Source organism: Monodelphis domestica, chromosome 8 (assembly GCF_027887165.1).
Source record: "Monodelphis domestica isolate mMonDom1 chromosome 8, mMonDom1.pri, whole genome shotgun sequence".
Lineage (NCBI taxonomy): Eukaryota > Metazoa > Chordata > Mammalia > Didelphimorphia > Didelphidae > Monodelphis > Monodelphis domestica.
The window spans coordinates 217,325,185-217,347,596 of NC_077234.1; the positions used below are offsets into that span (position 1 = coordinate 217,325,185).

General features: G+C 34.7%; 1 protein-coding gene across 5 annotated transcripts in view; it reads right to left on the reverse strand.

The window, feature by feature from the left end:
• Nucleotides 1-22,412, reverse strand: part of PRKX (protein kinase cAMP-dependent X-linked catalytic subunit) — a 197,740-nt gene that overhangs the window by 26,236 nt on the left and 149,092 nt on the right. For all 5 annotated transcript variants that reach the window (XM_056807225.1, XM_056807224.1, XM_056807228.1 and 2 more), the window contains exon 4: nucleotides 6,947-7,066. In XM_056807225.1, the coding sequence (XP_056663203.1) occupies nucleotides 6,947-7,066 (120 nt within the window). The remainder of the gene's footprint in view (nucleotides 1-6,946; nucleotides 7,067-22,412) is intronic.

Consider the following 22,412-nt stretch of genomic DNA (forward strand, 5'->3'; position numbering starts at 1 on the left):
CTCTTTCACATTCTGAGGAAATTTTTACCTTCATTTAGTCTCAGAATAATATTTTTTAGTTCAAGACCCAGATAAAGTCTAAAGGAATGGCTAAACAGACTGAAGTATATTAATATAAATGAGATGTTAGTGTAAGAATAAGTAATATAGAAGCAAGGAATGACTCACATGAACTGATACAAAATGAAATAATAAGAGCTAAAAACCAATATATAGTGACTATTATGCAGTGTAATTCAAAAGAACAATAATCACTGAACAATATAATGTGAATGTTGCAAATTAAAAAAAAAAATTTGACCAGTGAAAGAACAGATATGAAAAAAATACTTTATTCTACTTCCCTTCAGGGAAAGAGGAAAAGTTCACAGGTGTGAAACATTGAATATATTGTCAAATTTTTGGATGAATTAATCTATTTTGCTGGTTTTTTTCTTTTTTCCTTTAAAAAATTCTTAGTTATAAGGAATAAAAGTCTCTGAAAGTGGAGAAGGGAGAAATTTAGTTGACATAAAAACAAAAGAAAATATCAACAAAATTTTAAAAATCAAATTGTAAAATAAGGTTGGACTAGATGACCTTAAAAAGATCCCTTTCAGCTCTAATTCCATGATCCTAATAAAAATACATGTTTTTAAAAGAAAAAAATTCAACAGAATATCAGGCACATGGAACTTATATCCTTTACAAAGATTCATATAAAAGAGTTGGGAACCCCAGAGGAAAAGGGTTTGGCTTTATAAAGCTGGATGAATGTAGAGTACATAGAAACACATGTACAATTTCCCCACCTGCTAGACAGTTAGACCATGTTCCCTCCATGTTCAAGAAGGAGCCAGCGGTGTCGGCTCCTGTATCTTAGGGCAGGGACTTTGCATAGGAGAGCTCAAAAGGTCAGGCTCAGGAGCCATAGTACAGGCTCTATAGATGAAGATTAGGGTGACGTGTAAAGTAGGAAGGCTGCTACAACAACTTTCCTCACCTACAGATCTGAAGAAGCCAAAGGAAAGAATGGAGAGCAGGGAAGGGAGATTTCTGTGGCCATTTCAATCTGCACATAGTGGAGCATAATAAGCTAGGGATGCAGAAACGGAGAAAGTCTAAACTGTCAGATAAATTATGATCCGAGGTGAGTATTCAAAAGTGCCCACAAGGTGGCAGTCCTGTCCCATATAAACATTTCAATTACTCGCTACCATGAACTTATGTAAGTCCTACTGAGGAGAGTTCATGTGATAGCAGTTTTGTTTTGTTTTGTTTTGTTTTTTCATCTAAAGAAGGCAACTTTGATGATGATAATGCTTGACTCTTCATGGTCGCCTATAGGAAGCAACAAGCTTGTAGTGGAAGTGAGCATTAGGGTTGACCTAAATGGCAACTAAAGTCTCTGTGGCTCTTGATTCTATGATAGTTCCTTCTCTGTTATTGAATGAGAGTTGGGAAAAGGGAAGGAAACTTGGACCATCTTCAAGACATATATCATCTAATCAATTTAAAAGCATTTATTAAGCACCTTTGATGTATTAAGAACTAGAAGAGATAAATACATTAGAAAACAGGGATAAAACTATAAAAGTGAAAGTTCTTGCCTTTCAGTTCTTGTCCTTTAAAATGTTATCATATTTCTATTTAGGGGAAAGATGGCTGAACAGGGATTAAGGACCATATCTCATCTCTGATACTACCTATGCAATACCAGATGAGTCACATCTTTCATTCTCACTTTTCTCATCAGTACAATGGAGATAACACAGACCCCTTATCTCACCTTTATGAGAATCAAATAAGAATGCACATAAATCATTTTGCAAAAATAAAAGAGCACTGTCAGCCAAATACTATTATCATGGATAAGTAAGTGGCCTGGAAAGTATGTTTGGCATGGAATCATAAAGAATTTAATTCAAATCCTGTTTTAGATGCTTTAATAACTGTGTGACTGTGGGCAAATAACTCATATCTCAGTTTCCTGAACTGTACAATGGGGATAATAATAGCACCTAAATTCTTGGTAACAAGGAATAAATATGATATTTGTAAAGTTTTAAATACAGTGTCTGGAAAATTGTAGGCATTGTATAAATTCTAGTTATTATTATTTTACTATTATTGTTGTTGCTATTTTTTTCTCCCCCAAAGACTCTGGGAAGCCAAGGAAAATTAGAGAAAAGATGAAAAACTTAAAATCCTCATTAAGTTAGGGAGTCCTTACATCTTTTAATATCTCCCCCCCCCCCCAGAATATGTGGTATTTAGTTAATGACTCTACAGTGCAAACTGTTGCACAGAGGATTCTTAGCAAACAGAACACATTCTATAGTCTGCACTTGCTTTGTTTCAAACAATGAGTTAAACTCTAGGCATAGAAACTCTACTGAATCCAAATACAATAGTGACATGGAATATCATGATGCATAAAGCCACTTAGACTTCATTATTGGAGATGGAAGAGCAACCTCTACATCACTTCTAAGGTGTGATGTAGTGAGAAGGAAAAAGCGTGGACAGCGTAAAGGGTCGAGCTTGAAGTTTCCTGTCATCAGGTAGTGAATGGTTCATGCCCAGGAAACTAGAGCTGGCTAGCACAGTGGAGGCTCTCTCATAAAAATGTGTTGTTCCCAACAGTGCTGCTGCCCACACTGGGTTCCAAGGTCAGGAAGAGGCAAGGCTGGTGCCATGCTCATGTCACTGGAAAGAGGAAAGAACTATAAAGTAAAAAGGCAAGGGCTGAGAATAATAAACTTAAGATTTATAGAGGGCCTCTACAACCATGCTCCACTGAGAAAGAATCCTTAATGACAAAATTATCAAGAAGTGTGTGGGGAGATTCACAATTTTATTATTGTTGTTTTCAACTGGCAATTGAGATTGTGGAGGGAGACTGAAAATTTAGAAGAACAGAATTAAAATTGCAAAGATAAATTTCAAGATGATCTCCTGAAATAATTTTGTTAGTCTTATTATCAGTTTCATATTTCAGTTATCCACTAAGGGTTTTAGATAAGGATAACAACCCTCAGAGACAATGGGATTTGGCTAAGTAATTTATATAATAAAGGATTTAAGGAAGAGAAATAGTCTACAAAATAACTATTTCCACATTTATCTCCTCCATCCAGATATGTCAATTTGCTTAATAAAATAAGGCTAAAATTCCACGGTCAATAAGGATTGTTCTTTTGGCATTTGATAAAAGAATCAGTATCCTGGCCCCATCATTAAGCAGGCTAAATCACTTAGCCTCTTTGAGGTCTCAGCTTCCTCATGTTTAAAATTAAGAAGTTATTAGACTAGATATTCTCTAAAGTTCCTTCCAGCTCTAAATATATGTCTTGAGGGAGAATTCAGGGCTTTAAGAATGGGGGGGGGGGAGGGGAGCTAAAACAATATTAAAAATAGAAAATAATAAAATAAGGGATCTGGAAATAATTGGGATTTTTGTTTTTTTATTGTGGATGGAAGATAAACTTGGTAAGAAAATATAATTCAAGAAAAACATTATTTTTAAAAATATAAATGCATATGATACAAATAAAAGAAATTATTTCTTGTCCTTAACTTTTCAATGCATAAATGGCATAGTCTTCAATTAAAAAGAGGGGAGAGCTGAATTAGAATGATATTGAGTTAGTGAAATGATATTTTTTTCTAGTTTCATTATTTCCTTTTGCACATTAGTGACCAGAGTCTTATGTAATTAGCACCTCATAGGATAATTATATGCCGATTCAATCCTTTGGTATCTGTGAGGAATTTTTCCTAATGGTATTAGAATGAATATTTCCCTTTCCTATTTAGCAACCAAGCTAGGGCTGGTTTTATTTTGAATGCATTCACACATAATAATACATAGTGGAAACATAACCATTTAGGAAATAGGGCATTAAAATCTAGGAGAAAGTTTGTCATACCTCTAAGCAGTTATTGAGTATATTAACCAAAGTGCTCTTAGTAAGCAAGAGATTCCATGACACTATTATTGGAAAAATATTTTAGCAACAGTTGAACCAGGAGGTGGAAATTTTTTTATAGCAAAGGAAAGACTGGTAATCATGCCAGAAGGAATAACAATAGTCAACAAGTACTTATTGAGAAATAATACTATGCTGGATTCTTAAGAAATAACACCGTGAAATACTGGTATTTTTATTCAGAAAATTTAAATTTTCTATTTAAAATCATTTTACAAAAGCCAATGAAAAACAGGATCCATATACTGAATCTTGCTTTACAGACAACTTACCATTAAGGAATGTATTAAATTGAAAGATATTGGGATTAAATTCATTAGGGAAACAGTGAAATTAAGAAATAAAAGATTTTTAAAATCATATATAGTGGTAAAAGGAAGCAGAAGAGGACCTGTGCTAGAAGTAAGAACACGTAGACATAGAATGCTTGTTATCAGTATTATTTCCTTTAAATTTTAAATCTTGCCTAAAGTTCTTGATAGTATAGTAAAGGGGGAAAAACACAATCACAATTCAGTTATGGCTTAAGTTAGGTACAATTGTTCTTGTTAACTTGTTTCAATTGTGTCTGACTCCACATGACCCCATTTAGGATTTTCTTGGCACAGATACTAGAGAGGGTTGACATTTCCTTCACCAGACCATTTTCCAGATGAGGAAACTGAGGCATGCAGGGTGAAATGACTTGCCCAGGATCAAAAGCTAGTGTCTGAGGCCAGATTTGAACTCAGGAAAATGAGTCTTCCTGATGCAGGTCCAGCACTCGATCTACTGCCCAACCTAGCTGCCCTCTAGATATAATGACTTAATGATTTCTTATAACTGCATTTCAGTTAAGATATTCTGTCAAGATAGAATGATCTTTAATAGATTATTCTTGATAATCAGTACTAGTAAGAGGAAGAGGCTAAATAAGAATAAATGTAAATCCATTAGTTAACCCCACAGCTCCAATTAGAGATCTGTACTCAGTAGGTCCAACTACAGAACACTGAGCACCTCTGATTTTCAGGGTAACTTTACATCTGTCTTAACTGCTTCCTAATACTGAGATTTCATCATGGGGAAAGGTGTGATAGAAAGAACAGTGTATTTTTTTAAACCCTTACCTTCCTTCTTAGTATTAACACTATGAATGGTTCCAAGGCAGAACAACAGTAAGGACTAGGCAATGGGGGTTAAGTGACTTGCTCAGGGTCACACAACTAGGAAGTGTCCAAGGCCAGATTTGAACCCAGTACCTTCCATCTTTAGACCACGCTCTCAATCCGCTGAGCCACCTAGCAGCCCCAGAGCAATGTATTTGTAGACAGAAGACCATCCCAATTATTTGCCAGTATATAACCTTGGGCAAATCACTTAACATCTCTGAAGTAATTTCTAAATCTCTAAAGAAGGTAATTGGAATAGGAGACCTTATTATACCTCATAGTTCTAGGTCATAGTATCTCCTATGATAGATTGAGCCCCTTCTCCTAAAGGGACTATTCTTTAAGAAAAAAGGCATAACTTGCTAGGTGATGTACAGCCATTGAGCCATGTTAATAAAAATTCAAGAAGGTAAAATTCTGGGCTTTTAATAAACATGTGTTGTATGGTTTGTTTTTTAAACAAAAGAAAGGAGAGTAAAAGGTAAGATTTTTTTTGTTCATAAAATTTTTTTGCTGAATTAAAAAAAAAACCAACTTCTAGGTAAGAAATATTGTAAAATCATAGGGATGAATTATCTATAATTAACTTCTCTTATTAACCATACCAGAAGACAAAAATTTGGGGGCTCAATTTCTTCTCCTCTAAAATATTTAGTCTGCATTAGTTCTAAAATTCTAAGATCCTATAACCTAATTGAAAAAATCATGATCCAAAAGTACAAATTAATCTACAGAAAATGCTGCCACCTTGTGCTGAAAAATATTATTAAATATAGTATTTGGGCAAGATTATAAATGAAGAAAGGAAATCTACTTGTCATTTCATAGACAAAGAATATATTGACTAGCATCTTTTTTTGGGAGAATGCACTATTTTATTTTTTTACATGATTCTGTTGAAAAGTCCTACAGAAATTTCAAAGGACAAAAAGTGTCATGGATTTTTTTCTCCATTAATGATCATTTTGAGTTTTTGTCTTTCATAGAACTTTTCAGAAGGTATGGTATTTTATGAATTTCCCTACATAAAATACAAAAACTTAAAAGTTTCTTTGGGAAATTAGGAAGATAACATTTGAATGGTATAGTCATTTGACTGATATTTACCAGATACCATTAATGATTCCCAGAAAATGTAATAAATTGGATAACATAACAGAGTTAAAGCTGGAAAGGAACTAAAGACAATTATTTTAACCTTGCCACTTTATAAATGAGGAATTTGAGTCAGAGACTCAAATGACAGGGATACACAGATCATAAATGTCTAAGGCAGGATTTGAATTCTCCCAAGTTATTCTCATTTTACAGACCTTGGGCTTTAGAGAAATTTAGTATCTTGTCCACTGTCACATAGTCAACAGGTATTAAATGTGGGATTTGAATTCAAATCTCTCCTAATTTCAAGTCTAATAGTCTTTCTCCTACATGATAGAAAACCTGAAATGGGGATCTAGCTCCATGACTGTGACTGAGGACCAATACTGCTAAGCTCAGTTTCATTATTGGAAGGCTGACCATGGATGGGGGTGTGGGGATGAATTCACTTGAATTACTGAAGTGAATAGCCTTCATACTTTTGAAAACAGAAGTTATATGAGAAGCAATCTCTATGCTACAGTGGGTAAGGAATTGACCTCAGAGTTAAAAAAAAAATAACGGTTTAAATCCATTTCTGATATATATTAACTGTGTAAACCTATTTAACTTCTCAGGGCTCCAGCAATTCTCTTTATATATCAAATATCATGTATTTGATACGAGAAACAAGGAGAAAAATGTTTATAAATAGGTTAAATTTTAACCTGTAAAAGAAGCTCTTACCCAGAGAGCATCTCAAAGATCAGAATCCCCAAAGCCCACCAATCTACTGCTCTTCCATGACCTTTACTTTGTATGACTTCAGGAGCAAGGTATTCTGGTGTCCCACAGAGTGTCCATGTCCTGGAAGAAGAATAAACAACAAAGGAAGAAAAAAGAATTATCATTTTTTCCAATATATTTCTCAGTTCTAAAATTCCAAATATTCCAAATATGTAGCAAAGATCCTACATTTCTATGTAAATATCATTTGCCTGTTCAAAAATAAGAATCTTTACCTTTCTTATGGATTTTTCATATTAACAAATGCAAGAGTTAACAAGCCATAAACCTATTAATAGAGAAAAATATAAACAGAAAATGGCTGCTGATTCCTTATGACGGTGCCCCAGGCAAGGGAATTGTTAATTTTGAATTCATTGAATTAACCTATTTCTCAAGCAGCCTCAGTGAGTTATTCAGTGACTTCTTTAAAGGTAAATTCTGATACTTATGAACATGTTCCTTAACCAGTTCTATGCCTTGCTAATGTGTCAAAACCATCTGGTGTTAATCAACTTTAATGAGATTTTTTAAACACCCAATAAAAATTTGGCTTTAATGAACAAGTAATGCTCTTGTGCTACTGCTCAAATATTGGCGTTGACATTTTTACGGAAGTATTTTCTTTTATTTTTTAATATTTAATTTTATTTAATTAATTAATTTAGAATATTTTTTCTATGGTTACCAAATTCATGTTCTTTCCCTCCCCTTTCCCCAACCCCTCTCCTGTAGCTGATGCACAATTCCATTCCACTGGGTTTTACATGTGTCATTGAAAAAGATTCATTTTATGGAAGTATTTTCTGAGCTAAAGTTCATAATAATTTTATCTTTAGTTTATTGTGCTTCTTAGACTGGACACATTGCTTGATTCTTAAATTAAACTTTTGAACCACGAAGAAACAAGTGAGCAAAGTCTGATATAATTCCAAACTTTAGTGCCTCCTAGTAGCAGATTGAATGTAAGTATACTACCAATACTTGATTCTTGAGTCTTAAGAAAGGGTTAAAATGCTGCAAGTCATTTTAAAAACAAAAATTAAAACTAAAATGTCATGTACAATCTAAAATATTGTTTTTAACATTTCAGTTGTAAAGAAAATAATCCTACAGACTTCTTAATCTGATTTTTACAGTTTCTTTGACTTTCCAGGTGACCTTTTGGTAACCTCAAAATTTCATTTCTACATTAGACTTTGAACAATTTTATGCAAAATAGCTGAAATGAAGATGGATCTGAGATATCCATGTCTAGATTCTGAATAGTCATGCAATAACTTGTATGAATTCAATTGGACAGTTAAAATTATTTAAAAACTATAGAGTACATCTTTTCAGTCTGAAGATTTATTCTGTATCATAACTTGTAAAGAATTAGAATCAAAAAGTAGAAGGTACAGGGAGGGGCATATTGGGATCTATAAAAGAAGGAACTTTCACTGAGAGATGCTCCAAATAAAAGGGGATATCCAATTAACATTCTCTGTCACTGTTAAGTCTTTAAGCAAAAACTCTAGGGCTACTTGTAAGGCATGTGGAATAAACTTATTTTTGCATCAAGCAAGGGGCTAGATTATATCATCTCCTAGGGGAGATGAGAGTCAAGGAACAGAGAGAATGCAAGCAGAATCTTATGGTAGATTTCCACAGTGTGCTTCTCATTGTACAAAGACAAAGAAAAACAAATGATGTTAGTGGCAACTCACTCTACTGGCATTTCTGCCAGGGTATTTAAGAGTCATGACAGGAGACTAACTAGTATCTTTTAGATCACTGTACCCACAGATGAATAAACATAAAGTGAGAAACAGTGGTTCTCTTGTGCAAGGCAGAAGCACTCTAAAACAGTGTAAACAATGCTAGATTTCAAGTCAGTAGATTTGGAAATGAGTCTGAGCTGTGCCATTGTGTAACCTTGGCTAAATCACTTTTACCTAACTGGATTTCAATTTCCTCTGATGCAAAATTAGGGAATGGGATTAGAAGATCAGCTCTAAAACTATGACCTCATGAAAGAATGTTTGAGTTTGGGATTCTATCAAAGTATTAGGGCCTTTTCCAGAAACACACACAACTATCTGAGAAAGTGATCTAATAGCTATTGATTAGAATAAACTGAATGAGAAGTCCCATCTCAGAAGTAGCAAACTCAAATTGACCTCTAAAGGGTACATAAGAATCCTTGTGGCCACATACATGGAAAAAGACATATTAACATTGTTTTATTTAATTTATTAATTTGATTTGGCTGCATCCAGCTGTATGTGTCACACCTCTGTTTCACATAATCAACACCTATACCAGGTATTCTTGCTTTAGTAACAGAATGCTAATTTCATTATGTCTATTAAACCCTACAGATATGTAAAGAAGCTATGTATTTTACCACTTTAAAAATATAAACTTTATACTATAGGCTACAGAAATTCTATAAGAATATCACCAAGCCTACTTTTATTTATATAAATAGCTGAGAACATTTTATGATTTGCTCACTTCCATTTATCTAGGAAAAAAATAGTGGGAAGAAAGGTCTCAATCTATGTTCCTTAAAATAATTAAAGTTTATTTTCTCCTAAAAAATTATTTTTATCTTCACTTATTTCACATATATTTCCTCCTGCACAATTGACCTTTTCTATAGTAATAAAGGGAAAAAACAATAAAAATAAACTTTAAAAAATCTGATACTATATAGAACATTTAACACCAAGGATCCCAAGCCTCAGTAAAACGATGAGGGAGATATCTTCTCCTATTTTTCTTTGCTGGCTGGCTTGTTCTTTATAGTGCTGTAGCATTTATCTTTTTTTATTACATTTTGGTACTTGTTCTTACCATTTACTTTATCATAGTCCTGTATATTGCTTTCCTTAGCTATTTACTTTGTATTGTATCAACTCAAAAAAGTCCTTCCGTGACTCTATAGTCATCATCTCTGTAGCACAGTTAACACTCAGTTACATTCACGTAGCACAATGTGTGTACCCATTTCCCAATCAATGGGTAACTTTGTTTCTAGTTCTTTGTTACCACAGAAACTGATGCTATAAATATTTTGCTAAAATATAGATCTTTTCTTTTTGTCAATTACATCCTGGCAAACAATAAGCCTTGCAGTGGAATCTCCAAGTTAATAGAGTAGGAACAATTAATTTTTTTTTCTCTGCATAATTCCAAACTGTTTTCCAGAATGGTTAGGCCCAGTCACAACTATCATCCTTGCATTAGTGGATCTGTTTCCACAATCACTCTAGCACCGGCTCTTACAGTCTTTTGTAATTTGTCATTTTGTTGAGAATGAAGTAAAACTTCAAGGTTATTTTAATTATTAGTTATTTGGAGTGTTCTTTAATATGGTTGTTAATAATTTACAATTATGCTTTTAAGAATCATATTCATATCCTTTGACCACTTACATATAGAAAAATGCTTTTTGTTATTATATGTTAGTTGCCATTGTGACTTGAATATTAAGCCCTTGTATACTGATACAAAGATTCTTATCTCATCTGTAAGCTTTCCTTCTTGTCCTAGATGAGTTAATTTTGTTTGTGAATGTTTTTAAATTTCATGTAATAAGAACTATCTTTCATAATTGTCTCCATCCCTTGTGGAGTGAAATCGCCCACTATCTATAATTAATTAGTAATGTATTCAATGAGTAAATTCTTTTTTTAATTTTTAAAATTAATTTATTTTGTCAATTTAGAACATTGGTTAAAATAATCACATTATTTCCCTTCCTCCCCTCCACCCAACCTTCCTGCAGCCAACTCGCAATTTCACTGGGTATTACTTGTCCTTGATCAGAACCTATTTCTATTTCCATGTTGTTGATATTTGCATTAGGATGTTAATTTAGAGTCTACATTCCCAGCCATATCCCCTCGACCCATGTATTCAAGCAGTTGTTTTTCTTGTTTCTACTCCCACAGTGTTTCCTCTGAAAGTGAATAGTTGTTTTTCTCCTAGATTCCTCCAAGTTGTTCAGGGTCACTGCATTGCCACTAATGGAGAAGTCCATTACGTTCAATTGTACCACTGTGTCTCAGTCTCTGTGTACAATGTTCTGCTCCTTTCACTCTACATCAATTCCTGGAGGCCATTCCAGTTTCCATGGAATTTCTCCACTTTATTTATTATTCTTTTAAGCACAATAGTATTCCATCACCAACATACACCACAATTTGTTCAACCATTCCCCAATTGATGGGCATCCCCTCATTTTCCAATTTTTTGCCACCACAAAGAGCCCTGCTATGAATATTCGTGTACATGTCTTTATATTTATTATCTCTTTGGGGTATAAACCTAGCAGTACTATGGCTGGATCAAAGAGCACACAGTCTTTTAGTGTGTTTCGGCATAGTTCTAAATTGGCCTCCAGAAAGGTTGGATTAATTCACAACTCCATCAGCAATGCATTAATATCTGAACTTTTGCCACATCACCTCCAGCATTCATTACTTTCCTTTGTTGTCATGTTAGCCAATCTGCTAGGTGTGAAGTGATACCTCAAGAGTTGTTTTGAATTGGATTTCTCTGATTATAAGAGATTAGAACACATTTTCATGTGCTTAATAGTTTTTATTTCTTTAACTGAAAAATGCCAATTCATGTCATGGGCAACATTTATCAGTTGGAGAATGGCTTAATTTTTTGTACAATTGGTTTAGCTCTTTATAAATTTGAGTAATTAGACCTTTGTCAGAGGTTTTTGTAATGAAGATAGTTTCCCAATTTGTTGCTTCCCTTCTAATTTTGGATGCATTAGTTTTGTTTGTACAAAAACGTTGTAATTTGATGTAATCAAAATTATTGATTTTAGATTTTGTTACATTTTCTAGCTCTTGCTTAGTTTTAAAGTCTTTCCTTTCCCAAAAATGTGACATGTATACTATTCTGTGTTTGCCTAATTTGCTTATACTTTACATCTTTATATTCAGGTCATTTACCCACTCTGAGTTTGTCTTGGTGTAGGATATGAGATGTTGATTCAAACCTAATATCTCCCATAGAGTCTTCCAATTTTCCCAGCAGTTTATATCAAATAGTGGATGTGGGATCCAAAAGCTGGGATGTTTGGGCTTATCATAGACTGTCTTGCTGAGGACACCACAAGCCTATTCCAGTGATCCTCCTGTCTCTTTGCCAGTACCAAGTTGTTTTGATGACTATTTCTTTATAGTACAGTTTGAGATCTGGGACTGCAAATTCTCCTTCCTTTGCATTTTTTTCAGGATTTCCCTGGATATCCTTGATCTTTTGTTCTTCCAAATGAACTTTGTTATGGTTTTTTCTAATTCGGTAAAAAAGTTTTTTGGTAGTTCAATGGCTATGGCAAAAAATAAGTTAACTAATTTGGGCAAGATTGTCATTTTTATTAGGTTAGCTTGTCCTACCCATGAGCAATCAATGTTTTTCCAATTGTTTAGACCTAGTTTTAATTGTGTGGAGAGTGTTTTGTAGTTGTGTTCAAATCGTTACTGTGTGTGTCTCAGCAGATAGATTCCTAAGTATTTTATATTGTCTAGGGTGATTTTATTTATTTACTTTTGGGGTGATTTTAAATGGAATTTCTCTTTCTAATTCTTGCTGCTGACATTGGTTGGAGATATATAGAAATGCTGATGACTTATGTGGGTTTATTTTGTATCCTGTAACTTTGCTAAAGTTGTTGGTTATTTTGACTAGCTTTCTGGTGGATTCTTTAGGATTCTTTAATTAGACCATCATGTCATTCACAAAGAGTGATAGCTTGGTCTCCTCATTTCCAATTTTAATACTTTCAATTTTTTTTCTTCTCTAATTGATACTGCTAGTGCTTCCAGTACAATGTTAAATAATAAAGGCTATAATGGGCATCCTTGTTTCACTCCTGGTCTTATTGGGAAGGCTTCTACTTTATCTCCATTGCAGATGATGTTTGCTGATGATTTTAGATACTGTTTATTATTTTTAGGAAAGGCCCTCCTATTCCTTTACTTTCTAGTGTTTTCAATAGGAATGGGTGTTGTATTTTATCAAAGGCTTTTTCTGCATCTATTGAGATAATCATGTGACTTTTGTCAGTTTCCTTGTAAATATGGTCAATTATGAGGATAGTTTTCCTAATATTGAACCATCCTTGCATTCCTGGTATAAATCCTACCTGGTCATAGTGAATAACCCTTGTGATGACTTGCTGGAGTCTTTTTTGCTAGTATCCTATTTAAGATTTTTGCATCTATATTCATTAGGGAGATTGGTCTATAGTTTTTTTCCTCTGTTTTTGACCTCCCTGGTTTTGGGATCAGTATCATATTTGTGTCATAAAATGAATTTGGTAGAACTCCTTCTTTGCTTATCCTGTCAAATAATTTGTATAATATTGGGGTTAACTGTTCTTTGAATGTTTGATAGAATGCATTTGTGAATCCATCTGAACTTGGGGATTTTCTCTTAGTGAGTTTTTTGATGGCTTGTTTAATTTCTTTTTCTGATATGTGGTTGTTTAGGTAATCTATTTCTTCCTCTGTTAGTGTAGGCAATATATATTTTTCGTAAATATTCATCCATATCACCTAGATTGCCATACTTGTTGCCATATAATTGGGCATAATAATTTTTAATGATTGCCTTAAGTTCGTCTTCATTAGAGGTAAGGTTTGCCTTTTCATCTTGGATACTATGAATTTTGTTTTCTTCTTTCCTTTTTTTAATTATACTGACCAGTACTTTGTCTATTTTATTTGTTTTTTCAAAGCACCAGCTTCTAGTCTTATTTATTAAATCAATAGTTCTTTGACTTTCAATTTTATTGATTTCTCCTTTGATTTTTAGGATCTCTAACTTAGTCTTCATCTGAGGATTTTTAATTTGTTCACTTTCTAGTTTTTTAATTTGCATGCCCAATTCATTGACCTCTGCCCTTCTTAATTTGTTTATATATGAACTCAAGGTTATAAATTTCCCCCTGACTACTGCTTTAGCTGCATGCTATAGGTTTTAAAAGGATGTCACATCATTGTCATTTTCTTGAATGAAATTATTAATTTTTTCTATGATTTGTTCTTTGACTAACCAGTTTTGGAGAATTGTATTGTCAATTAATTTTTTATTTACCTCTCCATGTACCCTTAATGATGATTATTTTCATTGCATTGTGATCTTAGAAGGTTGCACTTATTATTTCTGCTCTTTTGGACTTGTTTGCAATGTGTTTATACCTTAATACATGGTCAATCTTTGTGAATGTACCATGTGCTGCTGAAAAGAGGGTATATTCCTTTTTGTCCCTATTTATTTTTCTCCACATGGGTACTAACTCTAATTTTTCTAAGATTTCATTCACTTCTCTTACCTCTTTCATATTTATTTTTTGGTTTGATTCATCTAGTTCAGATAGAAGAAGGTTCAGGTCTCCCACTAGTATAGTTTTTCTATCTATTTCATCATTGAACTCCACTAGTTTCTCCTTTAGGAATCTGGATGCCATGCCATTTGGTCCATACATGTTGAGTACTGATATTTCCTCATTGTCTATACTGCCTTTTATCAGAATGTAATAACCTTTCCTATCTCTTTTATCTAGATTTATTTTTCATTTGGCTTTGTCAGATATCATGATTGCTACTACTGCCTTCTTTTTATCAGTTGACGCCCAAAAGATTTGGCTCCATTCTCTTTCTTTCACCCTATGCGAATCTACCTTCCTCATGTTTGTTTCTTGTAGACAGCATATGGTAGGGTTTCAGATTCTAATCCACTCTGCTATTTGCTTGTGTTTTATGGGTGAGTTCATTCCATTCACATTCTGAGTTATGATTACCAGCTCTGTATTTCCCAGCTTTTTGATTTCTATTCCCGGGCCTGCCTTTTCTTCTTTCACTATTTCCTTCTACGTCAATGTTTGTTTTTAATCAGTCCCCCTCGTTCCCACCCTTATTTTCTTTCCCTTTCTACCCCCCCTCCCTTCTTAACGCCCCCCCTTATTTTCTTCGCAGTCTTTTTAAAACTATCCCCTCACCCCTCTCTCCCCCTTGTACTGCTTCCCTCCCCACCAGTCTGTTTGTTACCCTTCTACTTCCCTATAGAGCACAAATCAATTCTCTGCCCCAATGGATTAGATTGTTCTTCCCTCTTTGGATCAGTTTCAAAGCACTTAAGAGTTGATTATTTCCTATCTCCAACCTCTTTATCCTTCCAGTGTATTGATATTCTACCCCCTCCCACCATGAGCTTCTTTGTGACATATAAATTTACCTCCTTTTGTTTCTTTTTCCATTTCTTTTAGTATTAAACTCTTTATTTAGCTCTTATTGTATATATACACACATGTATATGTATTTATGCATACATACATCTATATACATATTTATGTCTTGTCATTTCTTCCTATACAATTTGTCACTGTTCCCTCTATATGTAATTCTTCCAGCTGCCCAGGTGATAACAATTTTTAAGAATTACCAATGACCTCTTTTCTTATAGGGATACATATCATTTTGACTTATTGGGTCTCAAAAAAAGAAAAAAAATTGTTTTGTTTTGTTTTCCCCTCCTTTTTAATTGCCTTTTGTTGATTCTTTGAGTTCTGTGCTTGGGCATCAAATTTTCTGTTCAGGTCTGTACTTTTCTTTACAAATGCTTGAAATTCTTCTATTTTGTTGAATGACCATACTTTCCCCTATAAGAATATAATCAGTTTTGTTGGGTAGTTAGTTGATTCTTGGTTGTAGACCTAGTTCCCTTGCTTTCTGGAATATCTTATTCCATCCCTTTCGGTTATTCAGTGTAGATACAGCCAGATCCTGTGTTATCCTCACTGTGGTTTCATGGTATCTGAATGACTTCTTGACAGCTTGTAACATTTTTTCCTTAGTCTGATAGTTCTTGAATTTGGCTTTAACATTCCTGGGGGTTGTCAGTTGGGGATTAAGTACAGGAGGTGATCTGTGGATTTTTTCAATCTCCACTTTTCCCTCCTGTTCTAGAGTATTGGGCCAGTTTTCTTGGATAATTTCCTGTAATATGATGTCCAGGCTTTTTCTTTTGTCATGGTCTTCTGATAGACTAATAATTCTTAAGTTGTCTCTCCTCGAACGATTTTCTAAATCTTATGTTTTGTGAATGAGTTGCTTCAAATTTTCCTCAATTTTTTCATTCTTTTGATTTTGTTTTATAGTTTCCTATTGCCTTGTGAAGTCACTTAATTCTAGTTGTTGTATTCTGGTTCAGGGATTTCATCCCTGGCTTTTTGGTCATCCTTCTCCTTCTGGTCTGATTTTCTTTGGAGGTCATCTTTCATCCTCTTTGCCTCATCTCTCATCTTCTTTGCCTCATCTTTCATCTCCTTTGCCTTATTTTCAAGCTGATTGATTTTGGCTTTTAAGACACTATTTTCTGTTTCCAGATGACTTATCTTAGTTTTTAAGTTCTTTTCCTAATTGTCTTCAACCTCTCTTAATTGTGTTTTGAATTGTATTTTGAGTTCTTCCAAAGCCTTTGTCTAATTGCTGGGTTTTCTGTTTCATTGCTTGGTGTTCCCTCCTCTACTGTTCCATTTGATCTTCGTCCATTGCCTGTATAGAAGCTGTCGATTGCAATTTCTTTTTTTCTCTTTCTGTTGTTTGCTCATATTTACCCCTTCTTGACTCCCTGCAGTTATCTGTGCTCTTGCTCCTCTCATTTTTTTTTGTTTTTATTTTGGGGTTTTCTGTCAGTCTCTCCTCTTGGAGCTTTGTCAGGAGATCTCTCAGTGCAGTCTGTGAGGGAGGGGTGTTATAGCTTGAGCTTCCCTGTCCTCTAGAGGCTTTGATTGGATTAAAGTCCAGCAGTTTGTGGTGGAGGGATGTTGGAGCTTGAGTTTCCCTGACCTCTGAACACTTTTGAAGGGATTAAGTCCAGCTGGGTTGGGCTGGATGTGTCCTGAGGTCAAATCCTCCTGGAAGGCTGGAGCAATATGGAGGGTCTCAGCTGCTGTGACCAGGCTGCCTGCTCTTCGTTCCCTCTCTAGCTCTTTCCCCGCTGCCTATGTTTGACACTCTGAGCCTGGCACAGCTCTGCCTGCAAGGTACTCCCTCCAGACCAGTGCCTTTGCCTGCCCAGAGGTTGCTGATGCCACTGGAGGCTTAGCACTCTAGATGGGAGAGGGGTCCTGGAACCTTCCTTCTTCTTTCCCCTTAAACCCAAGTATTCTTGAATTCAGGCTTTTGGAGGCCGTACATTTTTGAATTGAGTCTAGCAGGAGGGTTCCTTGGCTCTGTCTTGTTGGTAGGTTTGATTTTCAGTCCCCTAGGAGCATTTAGTTTTTAACTGGTAAGGAAGAGTTTTCAGAGGTCCGAACTTTTGCTGCCTCTATGCCGCCATCTTGGCTCTGCCCCCAGTGAGTAAATTCTTAAAAGGGCAAATGAAACATTCATTCCCGTGTAAAGCTATGTAGTTTTCTACCAGTTAGCAAAGCTACTAAAATAACCAAAGAATGTTTTATCATATGTGAACTTAATAAAGTCCACGAGAAATATTAAGGTAATTAGTTAATTTTATGTTTTCAAAAATAATCTTTTTTGCTGTTTTTGCTTTTCACACCAACCAATTTCTAATATTGACTTAATCTTCCTCTACTCCCTGCAACCTCTCTTATTAAAAAAAATTTTAAGCTGAAAAGAGATTATAATTTTTAAATCATTCATTACATTTGCCTAATTTGGGCTATAATTATTACTTCTTTACTTTTCACTTCATCCTAGTCACAACCTTCCTAATAACCATCTTATCTATCACTATAATTATATCACTTTGCTCACCACTATTATATATACGGATATATATGCAAATAAAGCTTGATATATGTATGATTTTAAGACTTCTATTAATTTGCTTTAGGCTACTAAACCTTTTTAATTCTTTACAACTTCCAACACTCTAAAGAAGAACTAACTCTTCACCATCCAATTCTATTTTATCCTATTCCATTCCATTTTATGCCCCATTACTTTCTTTCAAGTCTTCCTGAAATATCATCTAATGCACTCGATACACTCTCCTTTTATTTTTTTCTTTTTAAACCCTTACTTTGAATCTTAGAATCAACACCAAGTATCAGTTCCAAAAGAGAAGAGTAAAGGTTAGGTAATTTGGGTCAAGTAACTTGTCCAGGGTCACCCAACTAGGAAATATCTAAGACCAGATTTGAGCTCAGGACTTCTCTCCTCTCCAGACCTGGCTCTCTATCCATGGAGCCACTTTGTTGCCCCGACACTTTCTAAATTAAACAAAGAGCTACTTCTCTACTCTCAAATATTTAACAGCACAATTTGGCAAACTTAGTCCTTACATCTCCTTTAAGTAATGCTTTTAAGTTTAATGACAGATAGCATTACTGGATACAGATGAGAGTAAGGAAGACTGTTCTTCTGACTCTAACATATATACTGGCTGTGTGATCCTGAATAAGTGACAACCTCTTGGCATCTGAAACAACTCTATAACTGTGGAAGATGGGTTGCAGATATGCTCTGATGGAGAGAGTTGCTATAGTGAGAGATCTATAGTGGGTAGTCATAGAATGTTTCTCTTATGTAAGATAAAAGTGCTTTTTCTTTTGTGGGGAGTGTGCAGGGGGTGGGGGAGGGGAAGAATTAAGCACAATTTTAAATTTAGGTTTGGAAAAGCATTTGTTATTCCAAACATTCAGTATCCCTATATAGGCCTTTAAAAATGGGTTTGTAAGCTAATGACTTGTTTACCTAATGTGCACTGAACATTTTACATTCATACTGTACTGTTTTACGTTAATACTGCATGCTTTTCTATGTGAATTGAATAAAGGATGTCATAAGCAAAAAAAAAATTATGACCAAAAAAAAAAAAGAAATTATGACCAAAAACCCCAAAAAACCCAATTATTCCTATTTCAACAAGGCTGACACTCATGCCTGGAACTCCCTCCCTCTTCATAGTCAACTCCAGGTTTCCTTGGTCTTCTTCAAGTCTTAGCCTATGTTTCACCTTCCATGGGAAGTCTTTCCCAGTCCTCCTTAAACTTAGTGCCTTCCTTCTGAAATTACCTCCAGTTTATCCTATATTTTTACATCTTGTTTGAACACAGCTGCTTCCAAATAAGTAAACAAATAAATAACTCATGTGCATTGATGGAGAGAGTTTCCATATTTAGAATTCTCTAAATAGGTGAAGCTATAGGTATGGCCCCCTTCCCCTTCTCTCCAAATAACCATACTAATTTGGACTAACTGGGAAGGCCAATCTAACTTATTAAAAATCTTAAATATACAATATTTTAAAAGAAATGTGGCTTTGCCAATTTACAGTTCATTTGATAACAATGGGATATCTATCAATCAGAGAATGGCAGGAAAAAAGTGAGGGATATAAATGTAATGAAATTCTGTTGTACCATAAAAAATTGTCTCTTCCATTAAATTGTAGGCTCTTTGAGGGCAGAGACTGTCTTTTTGCTCTTATTGTATCCCCAGCTCTTGGCACAAAGTTTGACACATAGTAGGTGCTTAGTCAGTTTACTGAATTGAATTAAAATGATGAAAAAGATAGTTTCAAAGGATGCTGGGTAGTATGAATTGATACAGAATAATATGAACAGAACCAGGAAAAAAAATACATACATAGTAACAACATTGGGAAGACATCCAGCACTGAAAGACTTGATAAACTGGATCAATTCAGTGACTCTATCCATGGCCTCAGGAAGACACAGTTCAGAGCTTCAGACCTTAGATATTTTTGCTTTAAGATCAAAAGGTTGTTTGGGGATCCAAAAAATGGTTCCAGATTAATATTCATTTCACACAGCTTTTTATTGGGGAGGTGTCAAAAGGAAAGAGTAAAAAGGAGCTTTGCAACAGAGAAGCCAACAACAACAAAAAAAAATGCCTCTTGAAATATTTCCAAAAATGTATAGAGAACAGTGGGAAGTTCTGAGAGAAATACATATAAGCAGGGCAGTTTTGAAATTAAAATGTAGAATTTATGATATGCTCTTTTTAAAAAGTAGTGTATGAAGTAGATTCATGGATTCCCTTTTCATCCTCTTTTTTGGGTTTGTCATATATATATATATATATGTATATGTATATGTATATAAATGTCTTTTGGTGATATTTAAGTTCAAAATAAAATTTTTTAAATTAAAAAACAAAACACAACATAGTGGTATCCATGTCTCTCCCAGAAGCCTGCGAGATCTTTGAGAACATGGACTGTCTTTTGCCTTTCTTTGTATGTTCGTTCCTTAGCATAGTGTTTGGCACACAGTTAATAATAAATGCTTGATTTGTAGAACAACCCTGTGAAGTACACAGTACAAGTACTATTATCACCATATGAAGAAACATGCTCTGAGTGGTTGTGACTTGCCTGTGGTTACATAGCTAATAAATGACTAAGTCAGGATTCAAAACCAGTTCTTCTCCAAGTCTAGCACACTATTAACTATTCAACCCTGAGATTATCTTGAGTCCTTGGACCTATATACAACATTCACTTCCATTTATGCCTGTACTGTCTTTGTATTTCCCACAAAGAACGTAGGCACCTTGATGTCAGGGATTTTTTGTATGTGTATCGGAAATGCAGAAGTCTGAAATCTAATAAATATTTGACTAAATGTGTTCTATAACAATGTTTAATCCTTCCTCTGCAGAAAGCCACATCTAATTATGATAATCAGAAAATTAGATGGAAGTAAAAACATAATTTTACTATACTTCAGTCTCTTCAGGGCATTTCTTCCTTTAAATGAATTGCTCCATCATATCTGGAATGATTCACTGAGGATACTGTTTTCCAATGAATCAGAGGGGAAATACACAGAGACTGATACACTCGTACAATCGAACGTAATGGACTTCTCCATTAAAGGCAATGCAATGTCCCTGAACAATCTGCCGGGATCTATGAGAAAAAACACTACCCTCAAGCAGAGGACAAACTGTGAGAGTAAAAACACAGAGAAAAGGCAACTGCTTGACTACAGGGGTTGAGAGGACATGATTGAGGAGAGACTCTAAATGAACACCCTAATGCAAATACCAACGACAAGGAAATGTGTTCGGAGCAAGGACACATGTGATACCCAGTGGAATGGCGCGTTGGCTAGGGGAAGCGTGGCAGGAAGGAAAATAAAATGATCTCTGTTTCCAATGAATAATGTATGAAAATGACCAAATAAAATAATGTTTAAAAAAATTTTTTTAATATGTGAAATGATTTCCCCCCCTAACCTCACCTCACCATCAGCATGAAACAATCTGATCAATTTCTCTCATCAGGCTACAAAAATAGGTTGGGTTCCTTCATCTTTGTTAAGGATAAAAGAATTGAGAGCAGGGCTGGCCAGCCATTATAAATTCCCTGACCTTTTTGAAATATTAAGGGAAGTCAGCAAACCCTGGAAGCCATTATGGAATTACACATTCAATTTTGCACACATTCAGATTGTGGAAAGAGTCCCAATTTAAGATGTCTTAACAGGTCAATTAATAAATTAATTTAAAATTGAGAGAAAAATAAATGAATCGCTCCAAATGCTTGACTCACATTCGCTAAAGCATTGATAAAATTCTATTTGTCTCTGACATATGACTATAAAAGATCCGTGAGGAATTAACCCCATATTCACATTTATTGGATAGAATGTCAGACAGGGAATCTTAGGACCTGAGATCGAGCCAAAAGATGTCTTCTATTTACAAGTGAGCAGTCCTGAGAAAAATATTAGCCTCTCTCTGACTCACTTTAGCATCCTAAAAAATGAGCATAAACCCCTTTTCCTTGCTGACAGAAGAGATGTAAAGTTAAAAGCTATTAAAAAAAAAAAGCTAAAGGGTTTAGGAAAGATCATCCCTTGTAAATATGAAATGTTACTATTGTCAGGTTGACAAATTTTTACCTTACAACTGCCATGGACAAAGGAATCTTAGGTAAGCTCACAATTTAGCTGGGAAGACAAAATAGGTCATCTAAAAATAATTAGGTGTCAACTGTGTGATAAAACAATGCATTGTTGTCTCTTAATTAAGAAGGAGTGAATCAGCATGGTCAGGACAAATGCTTTAGAGCTAAAAAAGACCTTCGGCCATCTAGTCTAACCCCATAATTTTAGCGGAGGTTCTTCAAGGAATAAATCAAGTTAAATTGAACTAACTTGCTCCTCCTCTAAGTTGCCCTACAAGTTAGTGGAAGAATTTGAACTAAAGTCAAGGTCCCCTAACTCTGATTATTCATCGCCTCCCCAAAGAATTGATAATAAAAGACCTAAAGTCAAGGAGATCAGAGAAGCAACTACTACAATAATAATCCGGACAATGGTAGAGATGGGACCTTTAGTGTTCTGCATGAATTACGGAGGCCTCCTCTGACTGAATCACAGGGTGTAGGATGGGGATTAGTGAATAACAAGGCT